Raw genomic sequence first — 11,469 nt, forward strand, 5'->3', positions numbered from 1 at the left:
ACTAACAAATAGTCAGATAACACATAAGAAGAAAATACAATTATGCACGTATTCCCGTTATTTATTTCCTAACACTTTGAATTTGATGTCAGCAGAACACTTCTGTGGCTGAATCAGTGGCATAGCTCTAATACCACCTTCTGTCGCAACCCCTGATCCCTAAACCCCTGGAACAGCCGGCCGCGAGCCAGTTTCGGTGGTATCACGTTATTGTCTAATTTGGTAGCGGAAATTTTCATCAGGACCGTAGTTAGCAAAATACTTTATCAGAGTAAACCACCACATTTTATAACATTAAACACATGGGTAAAACCCAATTTTTTCATTACACATATCTTCATAGGGATACACCCTATTTTATTTAAGAAAAACATCTATTTCTTTTAGGAAACTTTATTGCCACTTTTCCAAGCCTTCAGTGCTGTCCAGCTGGCTTCTATTTGGCTTTCACATTTTGTTACCTGAAACGCGTTTTATAAACATTTTGCCAGTGGGAGGTGAGTGAATCCCAGTTTAATCAAGTTGAAATACCAATCATTTTACAGTATTGAGGGCGCATCCGCAATTATATTTGTTCCAAGATATAACAATTAACATCAGTGGTACTGTCATACTCAACTTGTGGAATGTTACCACGCCAGTAACAAATTTTGTATACAAAACCCCAACATACCCACTATAATTGTATTCTTACAAATAGTCAATAACTGCTTTGTATATATTTAATTAAGTGAGGTTTTGTAAAAACATTTAACAAAAAGAGGATTACTCACATTGCTGTTTTAGGGTTTTCAGTAATGATTTCCTGGGAGTAATCTATAAATTACATAAATGCACGTATGTTAGTATAATAACCCATTTTAACATTAGTAATACCCTCCCCAAGACGGCATTCCAACGACTACGTTGGGCAGAACCACGACAGCCGTTACGAAACCCTAGATCAATCAGGCAGAGTATCTAATACGTCTCCAGGGGTTATAATACTTACATCGTAGCAGAACCTCGCTATTTAGGGGGTATAATACCCGCGTATAATAAGCCTACTATCAGAAATTGAGATTGAGAAATGTTTGTGAGCGATCGGAACTGAAAGCCGATGCCCTTCTTGTATAGGGCCTGATTCTGGTCCTCACGTGGCCTGCGTCAAACCCCGGTCAAAGTGTAGCTCGTCCGGATCACCAACTAGCCTTGACACGATGATGACACGTGTCATCACCGGGCTGTGCCACAATTTGGGACTCTCGCGGCCCGCGTAAGCTAATGGTGGGTCTTACGCGGCCCGCCTGAACTTAAGAAATCAAACGAATTCAGGTTCCAACCCTTATACCGCCCGCGTAAGGATTGAGGTGGGTCTACGCGGCCCGCCGCAGCTTAAGTTTCAGATTTTAAATTTTATTTTTAATACTATATTGTATTTGAGGCCCGTTTTCGCGTATGGGGTATATTTAAAGATATATTGGGACATTTTAAAATATAATAGGGTGTCGGAAAAATTATGAGGGTGTCGGTTTACATTGGGGTTGTTATAGGGTGGGGAGGGGGGGGGGGTTAGGTTTTTTTTTAGGTTTTTTTTTGAGGGGGGGGGGGGAGGGGTTTAGGTTTTTTGGGGGGTTTTTTTGGTGATGTATAGTTTTTTTTTTTTTTTGCCCAAGGGGTGAGAGCTTTGTAGAATAACTTAACCCTCATAAATATTACAGAATTCTTGTAGTCATGCTCTAAGAAGATAACCGAAGGATTCTTAATGGAATACATATATAGGTAAATAGGTTATATATGTAGCTTAATTAATTAAGTCCATATAAAACTTTGATGCCTTGGATATCATCGGACTTTAACTCCTGCTTTATAGTTCCTGTCTGGATGCTACTCCACATTATTACAGCATTTGGATCTTGGCTATGATCCAACCCAAGTAGATGTCCTATTTCATGAAGCGCCACCGATTCTAAATCATTAGCATTTTGAACTGGTCCTGGTCCCACAGACCAACTCAGAGCCGCATTATAATGAAACCTCCCATCTGTTGGCGCAAAAGCATGCGCCAATGTCGCTCCCTCAAAGGCATATCCATCACCATGATTTGGGCTTTCGAAACTAATCTTTAAATCAGCACTAGCAACATCATCAACCATGGAAAACGTGAAGTAGTTTGAAGCAGAAGTCCATGTGTTGAAGGCACGAATGACTGGAGGTATGCATGTATGCATTTGGATAATTCAAGCCAAATGCGTAGGTGAGGTGACTTTTACTTGGGGGCCATCTAAGGTTGCCTTGGAAGAATTGATAATGAGACACGGTATGCACCAATTTTGTTTTGTGTTTGTGACTGTTTTTCTTATCTGGTTGTCCGCAACGAGGCATCATCATCTGTGAAATGGTAGGTCCATCTAGTGTACCGGAAGCATTGAGATGGTAAAAGTTTTGATAGCTTATGAGCGCGGACTCAAATGCCTGATCAAATTCATCGTTTTCAGAGTTGACGTGGTTAGGGGTATGTTGGTAATCTAGGTAACCAAAATGGGCAAGGTATAGTTTGATGTCATGAAGGCCTTTCACTTTGCTACCCTTGTGAGAACCTTGAAGGCGTTTGATTGAGTCATTATCAAACTTAGCCTTGCTAAGGGAGAAGACAAAGAATAAGACACAAAAGAAGGTTAAAAAGGTAAGCTTGGATGCCATTGGTGAATTTCTTTGTTGGTTTGGTTAAACATTTCGATGTATAGCAGTGGTAATGTGGAAAATCTAGTTATGTTGGTTGACCCAAATGTCTTTCCCCATTTTAGTGGGTATTTGAGTCCGTTATGCATTTACGAAGACTATATGTCTTTCCCCATTTTAGTGGGTATTTTGAGTCCGTCAATGAATTTACGAAGACTATGCTTTAACTATATATTTATTTTCCAAGCATTTTATTAAGAAATAGTAATATGGTATTCAGGCTATTACACAAGTTAAGAACGTGGGGTGTGGTGGGGCATGAGTTGACACGTGGAGTTCGAGCCCTCCCATCGTCTAGTAACGTGTCCGTGGAGTATGGTGGGGCGTGGGTGCACCGCGTGGGTTGGCAGGTTATTAATATATATATATATATATATATATATATATATATATATATATATATATATATATATATATATAGGGGAAAGATAAATCGAAAACCCATATGAGTTGAGAAAACCCAAATAAACCCTATGTAACATTTTTATTTTTTTTCTAAAAAAATAGGGAATGTAATATAAATGTACACGGACCTATTTATGAAAAAAAATGTAAAAAACGCTTACCAGTTTTTTTTTTAAAAAATGTTGAAAATTTGTATGTTACATTTTTTTTGGGCATAGATATTATGTAACCCGAAATTTGTAACATTTTAAAAAAAAAAAAACTACTCGGTGTTTTTTGTGTTTCTTTTTTTAAAAATGTTCAAATATATGTATATTACATTTCCTATTTTTTTTAAAAATGTTTCTTGAGTTTACATGGGTTTTTTTACAAAGGTTTTCTAAGTTTTCTCAACTCAAGTGGGTTTTCGATTTATCCTTCCCCTATATATATATATATATATATATATATATATATATATATATATATATAAATTTAAAACCCAAGGCGAATAGGAGGCCGCCACATCAAACCCAAGCCCGCCCCACGCCCGGCTTCAAACCCAAGCCCCAAGGGCCACGCCCCAACCCAAGCCCCAAGTGGTGGTGGCTTGGGCGTTTTCCCCCAACCTGTTGGATATTTTAGTGTAATTTTGAGATTGCGCGTGACATTCAAATAAGAGTGCACGCTTATTTGAATGTCATCGGGACTAACAGGGGATACAAGGGGGCAGCGCCCCGAGAGAAGCGGGGTCCAAGGGGCGGCAGCCCCTGGCGGGGTCCAAAGGGCAGAGCCCCTGGCTGGGGTCGAGTTGAATATGCACTTTTGAAACATGAGGGAATAAAATCAGAAATTTTTTATTTTGGACAAAAGTCCTTTATCGAAAATGCATCAGAAATTAAATTTCGGGCTAAATATGCACTTTTGAAACATGAGAGACTAAAGATGTTTTTGTTCAAAACAAAAACTGCAGGCAGTTTTGGAAAACTGGTAATACACCCTCTCAAACAATTTTAAAAACCCTAGACGAATTCAAGTTCGTTAGAATCCCTCAAAATTCTCACAACCAAATTCTTATACAGAAATCTAGAATCAATTCTGATTTTATCCGATCAAAGATTGGTAACCACTCCAATTGTTTGATCTGAAAGTGATTACACGACTTCAAATTTATCCAAACGATTTCGAATTTCCCCAACACAACCCACGCCCCAATCCAAGCCCCACACACCACATTCTAACATTACTCAATTACGTAATATAAGGTGATTGCATAGTTGGGTCTTTTAACTAGTATAACGTGGTTTGGAAGATATCCCCTCCACCATTTCCTACTATATAATTACTAAAAATCATATTTTTCAAAATGTATTTCTCATTTTAAAAGCCTCTCACAACTCATTCACATACATATCTTAATATTTTTTTTCTCTTTCTTTTTTATTTAAAATATTAAATTTTAATAATCTCAACTTTGATATATTGACCGACAATAATCTCAACTAAGTAAATGTTTTGTTACAGTCCTAACTTTTAACATATTTTCAATTTGCGATCCCATACGATACCATTTGCTTATCCCTATTATCCCTGTTGTGACGAGACACCATTTTTGTTTCTGTCACGGCCCTAGCCCCGGTTTGACCCGGTCAAGAGCCGCGGACTAGGAATCCCGTGGTATTTAATTTAGGCGACAGCGGAAGTCTTTAATACAGGATCTTTTAATAAAAATTGCCCGTTTACTTTATTACATAATTTAGGGATAAAACCCTGTAATTTACAATAAAGTGATTTCACTGGGAAATCTTTATTTTACAAAACATGTTTCTTTATTTATTTATTTTAAGCCACTTCCTTAAGCTTGTAGTGCTTCACGGCACTTTTCCTGGATCACAACAGATCACCTGAAACATGTTTGAAAAATGTTTTGTCAGCGGGGAAATACTGAATGAATCATTCTTTTTATCTAAAACAATACTTTTTGTTATAATTTACAGTATTAAGAGCGATTACAATGTTTCTACATGTCAACCATATACCCACGGTATTTGTCACTCGACCACCCATTGGCTATCTCGTTGTCCAATGGTGTCTGTGACTATGGTCATATCACCCCTTGGCTATCTCGTTGTCCAATGGTGATGGATAACAAGTAATGTATACAAAACCCCACATACCGGCTGTAATGAAGACTACAAAGACTTAATCCCTGTAATTATAACTTTGAAAACAAACATGATTTTAAAAGCAAGTTTGGTAAAAAGAGAATGACTCACATTGCAGATTTATGCGGGCGGAGTTTAGTCTACTGATTAGCCTGTTTAACCTAATTTAAATAACAATGCACACGAACTGGGTTAGTAACTAATACAACATTTACGACAATTCACGAGATTAAACCCTCACAACAAATGACAAAGTGCAATACTTAAACATCCATTGAATTAACGACGAATGACAAAGTATAAACCCAATTTGAGCAGCACTTAAACATTCGTTGGATAGTTTCAATCGATCGGACCTTGAATCGTAATAGCGATCGAGTTATTACCCTGTTTATCGCGGCAGCGTTTAGTGATTCGTGTGTGTTTGTAGTAATTAAACGATATCTCAGCGTATAATTGGAATTTGAACGTCGTACGAACATCAGAATGCAAATGCCACACCCCTCTATATATACTGAAAAATGGGTTCCCCTGTGTGTCGCGACAGGGACACCTGATCCTGTCGCGTATCGCGACGGGTCCATTTTCAGCATAGGGTGGCCACGTTCATGGGTAGCTCAGCTGAGTTGGTCGTTCGACTAAATTCCTTTCCTACAGCAAACTGTTTAGATAATCGTTAGCTAGGGTTTACCCCCCCCCCCCTGAGTTTTAGGGGCCCTAATCCTGATTCCGATTGTTCTAAAAATTTTAGGGTTTATGCAGAATTACTTGGGTTTCGCAATTAGGGTTTCCTTATTAGAAAATTAACATAATAAGTAATAATTTTAGTGAGAATTGTTACGGTTTCATATGTTCTCTTTTTTTCAAAGATTTTCATTTGCTTAAATAACAAATTTTTATCTCTCAAGTTTTTAATATAAATTATCTGTTAAGTTGTGACCGGCCTTTAATTGTATACGTAATTAAGGTAAACCACAGGTACCATCCGTGTTATTAGTTCTAAAAGTAAGTTAATATATACATTCTATACATGAAATTTGAATTTTAATAATACAAGCTTTGACATATTAGCCGGTAACTGTTAAGAACCGAGGAACTGTTTTGTGACGGTCTCAATTTTTAACCTATTTTCCATCAACGATCCCATACTAACTAAAAGTTAACCCAGTTAGTGCTTGCTGATGTGGACTGATTATGTGGCAAAAAAGTCATAGTTTTGCTAACGTAGACTGATTATGTACAAATAAGTCAAAATTTTGATGGCGTAGACTGATTATGTGGCAAATAAGTCAAAGTTTTGATGACATGGACTGATTATATGACAAAGTTTTGTTGACGTGGACTGCTTAGTTAGTATGAGATCGATAATGGAAAATAGATTAAAAGTTAGGATTGTCACAAAACTATTCTTTAGTTTAGACTGTTACCGGCCAATACAAAGAAGTTGGAATTATTAAAATCTAATATTCCTTTTATATATAAGAGTAAAATGCTCGAATAGTCCCTGTGGTTTGTTAAAATAACACATATGGTCCTCAACTTTTGGAAATTACACTCATGCTCCTTATGGTTTTACACTTTGTTACTCGGATAATCCCTACATTGGATGACTGTTAAGTGTTTTAGTTAAGTCCAAATAAAATTACAAAAATGCCCTTGTTTACAAAAATAAAAACAAATAGCTAGAAATAAATAAAGCCTAATCCAACCCACCATACCCTACTCAAATCTCTCCCTCACCTCTGTTACAGTCATTCCATCTTCACCCTCGTATACACTTCGACCGGCAGTGGCACCATCATCATCACCATCTTGCTTCCGGCCGGAAACCATCACCTTCATGCATCACCACCAATCTATGTTATTCATCTTGGTTCAAATCTACTCGTTTTACTCCTTGGATCCTCTCCGTTTTTCCGACGACCCATCGCCATCTGATTCAGATATGCGGTTGGGGGTTTGTCAAGTTGGTGGCGGCAATCCATCTCTCTCTCGTTTTTCAGATGGTCCCTAGAATTAAGGTGTTTAGATCTACACAAAAAGGTACGTTTTGCAGATTCATCTACAAATTTATACTCAGAAGCAAGAAAGCTTCTTTATGGTAGAATTAAAAAGGAATTAGTGTATAAAACATGATTCACAGGGTTCTATTATGTGAAATGGAGTTGAATCCTTGTGGATTTTTATAATGGTAGGATTAATTATTGAATACGGTGCTGTGTAGTGAAGACAAGAATTGGGGTTTTGTAAAATGCACGTTCCAGTAAAATGCCAAATTGTTATACTGACGCTTCTGGAACGACGGTGAGGTTTGGAAGATGAAGATGCTGGTGAATCGTCGGTTGACGGTAAGGAAGTGGTGATCGGTGCTCTTCTGGTGGTGGATTTGAACGCCAATGTAGCCATCGGTGACGAATTTTGCAATTGATTTGTGGATAATTTGGTTTTCCAGTATCATTTCAGAGGTGATGAACTAAGGTTTGATGATGGCTGACGAACTCTTTTTTCCGGTGACTTAGGTAGTATGAATGAAATTTAAATAGTTAGTTCAGAATTAAATATCAAAAACACTTTTTCTTGATATTTATTAACTTTACGAGGATACTAAATCAACTTGTATGTTGATTATAAACTGACTTGCCCAGAAAGAGGAAGACTCGGACAAATTGCATAATAAGATAAGATGGGTGGGTTGGAACAAAGTGGTGACACAAAAACATTTGGGTGGCCTTTGTTTAGGTGAGATTAGAAGCCTTAATTGGGCCCTTCTTATGAAATGGCGTTGACGATTGAAGCATCAACAATCACACCTTTGGGTAAATGTGATTAAATCTATTCATGGAAATGGTTAGAATGAAAATGCGATTCCGTTAAAAACAGGGATTTCAGGCACGTGGAAGGACATTGTTATGGTAAAAAAAATGATATTGTTAAAGCTGGTGTGGTTGAACCAGAACTGTTGGGTATCCTAGCTGAGAATGGAAGTGATGAAAAATTCTCAGTTGCCTTGTTCAGACAAGCGGTGGCTGAAAGAATAGGGGAGAAGGTGGAAATTGGGCGGTTCGAGTAGATGGCGTGGGCGCCACAAAAGACATGTTTTTTTTTGTTTGGAGGGTTTTAAATGGAGGTATAGCGGTCAAAACAAAACTGGAAAAAAGAGGAGTTGTTGTGGATAATGTTAATTGTGTGTTGTGTGGTTACGGTATAGAAACAATAGAGCGTTTGATGTTCTCTTGCATTACCTCATCTGCTACTTGGTGGAGTATTTGGGCTTGGACAAAGCTTCCTACAAGGGTAAGTGTTGGCTCTGTAGTGGAGTTGTTAGAATGGGTTCATAATTTGAAAGGTTCTAATAAATGGAAAAAGGCTATTTTAGTGATTGCGTTCGCGACGATGTGGATCATATGGAAATCAAGGAATGAATTTATCTTCGAACAGAAAAAGAGTCGGGTGGACGGTATGGTGAATAAGATTAAAGAGGAATCGTTTCAATGGATTATAAATAGATCACTGTTTGTGAGTCTTGATCGGGAGAGGTGGAGAGACTTTAATGTCTGCGACATTATAATGTAATGTTGTTTTTGTTTGGGACTTCCAGATTTTTGCTGTCCCCTTTGTTCTATTTTATGATTATAATAAAATAGTTGCGGTTCCAAAAAAATGGCTTCTTTTTCAGTTGTAAATTTTGTATATATTACACGGGTTGCATAAATAATTTATATACTAAATAATAAGAAAATACATCTTTAAATAAAAACAACATTACAATTATTAAGTATATATCTCATGGGAACGTTTGATTCTTAATTTACCATAATTTAAATCACCGAACTCCAAAGTATATATATCTACTCATAATATTCGAGATATAATTTTATGCTTATATAAAAAAACAAACGTTTATTCTTATCTAAATTTTTGTTTAAAATTATTTATTGAAAAACAAATATTTATTCTTATCTAATTTTCTGTTTAAAATTATTATTTATTGTTATCTGAGAAAACATCAGAAACTGACACGTGTCCAAAAAAGATTTTTATTTATTAGTATAGGAAGATTTTTTAATTCATATTTGTATATTTTCCCAATTTTTTTTGTCATATTCCAACCTAGAAAGTATGCACCAAGTAAATGGCAAGTACTCAATTTTGTTCTTTTGTATCAAGAAGCAACTAATTGCCTAAGTTGGAAAAATATATAGAATCATTCGTGACAATAAGACCCACCTCGATGGTTTTCCAACTAATGAGATCAAGAGACGAAGGTTTAAAAGATTTAGTTCAAACCCTAATAAAGTCGAGACAGAAAAACGATACCAGAATTTTGGGTGGAGATCAATCAAACCCGCGTGTATTGATAATGGGTCAAGTTGGATACACATATAAAGGTAGACATGTTATATTGGTTTGGACGGGAATTTAAGTGTGGGAATAATGGAGAGAATGTCATGCGTGTCTATAAATGTGCTTGTTTATTAAAGATAGGATAACACGATTTAATAAAACTATACATAGACAAATTAAGTCAATAGCTTATTTTATGGTTTCGGTTATAGTGTTTGTGATAATCAAATCAAACCCCATAACTTGTTAGCTCTCGGTTTCATCTCTCGATCTTTTTAACGTATTGTTAACATTCTGATAGCTTCATGCCCCACTCATAATCACAAATTCAGCAAACACAACAGGCTTAAGACCCGTATCTTGATTTCGTCTTTGTCACACCTTGCTAAATATACACCATCAATCGATCATTATGCAATAATCACACTTGTAGCATTCATATATATCTCGCCTTAAAACTTTATTATATTTATGTTGATTAAACAAAGAATCACTACTAAATAAATAAATAATTATCACCAGCGGCCGCTCAGCGATGGACCCATTTAAACCCTAGGTTTGTATTAGTGACGACAATCCAAGAACAATTATAATATTGTTTTAAAATAGAGGCATACTTCAAAATTTCATTAGCTTGGTGGGAAAGAGTTACCAACGAGAGTGTCACGCCAATTTGTTAGTAATATTGAGTTAGATTCCAATATGGTTCCCACCCACCCTTTCTTTTGAGATGATTGCACACGTCGGTAACCCCTAGGTTTTTTCGTCAGTAATCTACCGATTAAGATCTTTGATAAGGTTTCCACCAAGGCTTTTTAGTGTTGTCAAAGTGAGGTCCCTTAGATGAAATTTCCATTGGAAATCCGTCGGTAATTGACATGTAGTCATCTAGTATTCAACTTCCAGAAATGGCAACCTGTATATATTTCAAATAAGCAAGTTGTTATTTTAGCATTTTGTAGGAATCGGTGGTCTCAAAACTGAAGCACAGCACTCTATCATCATCGAATCGTATGCCACGAAGTTCATTTAAAAAGGAAGAATTGTATCGGGGTGTTATTTGTACTATGTGTTCATATTATGTCATGCACACACATGTAGAGGTGTTTTATTTGTATATGTTGTCCATGCTTAGCAATGGTTACTTCGTGACAAGGAATAGATTATAAGAAAACTAGTTTAAAGGAGAAAACTATAAAACTGCTAACAAAAGCTTAACAAACACAATTTTTTTTATTGTTTTTTCATTAAATTTTGTTATATTTAGTATATAATTTTTTAAATAAATAAAAAAAATAAGTGCTATACATGTGCATTACTACACAAAAATCTAAACCACTTACCCACCACTAAAAAACCTAAACCCACCTCTCTCCCTCCAAAAAAAACATAAACCTGCACGCCCCTAAAACCTAAAACTAAACCCTAAATGTAAACCCCCTAACACCTAACCCTAAAAGCTAAAGTAAACCCTAAGACCATGCGTAGTCGTCCGTTTTTATAACAAAACGCCCCATCACGCCGGAGATTCCGCCCCCTTGGGCGTTGTTTTACCATTTTTGGGCTGAGGCGTCCTTAATTCAACGCCGGAGATGAAGATTGTTTGGCTAATGACGGTTGCCAACGGTCTGATTTCAACAGCTATATTTATTTATTTATTTTTCAATTTAACCTTTATATAAATATCATCACCCTCATCCATTTTATACAAACCACAACAAAAAAACTCACCTACAACTTCAAACATCAAGGTTTTTTTTTTTTTTTTTTTTTTTTTTTTTTTTTTTTTTATACAGCCTTCACCCATTTTATAAAAAATGGATTCCCCCACCTCCTCATCGTCCATTGCAAATTA

At 36.4% G+C, this 11,469-nt stretch overlaps 1 protein-coding gene across 1 annotated transcript; it reads right to left on the reverse strand.

Moving 5' to 3' along the window:
- Nucleotides 1-1,787: 1,787 nt before the first annotated feature.
- LOC110876622 (metalloendoproteinase 1) lies at nt 1,788-2,210 on the reverse strand. The gene has a single exon (XM_022124788.1). It carries the CDS (start codon nt 2,208-2,210, stop codon nt 1,788-1,790), a length of 423 nt encoding a protein of 140 aa, XP_021980480.1.
- Between the last annotated feature and the right edge of the window lie 9,259 nt (nt 2,211-11,469).

Source organism: Helianthus annuus, chromosome 9 (assembly GCF_002127325.2).
Source record: "Helianthus annuus cultivar XRQ/B chromosome 9, HanXRQr2.0-SUNRISE, whole genome shotgun sequence".
NCBI classification, from domain to species: Eukaryota; Viridiplantae; Streptophyta; class Magnoliopsida; order Asterales; family Asteraceae; genus Helianthus; species Helianthus annuus.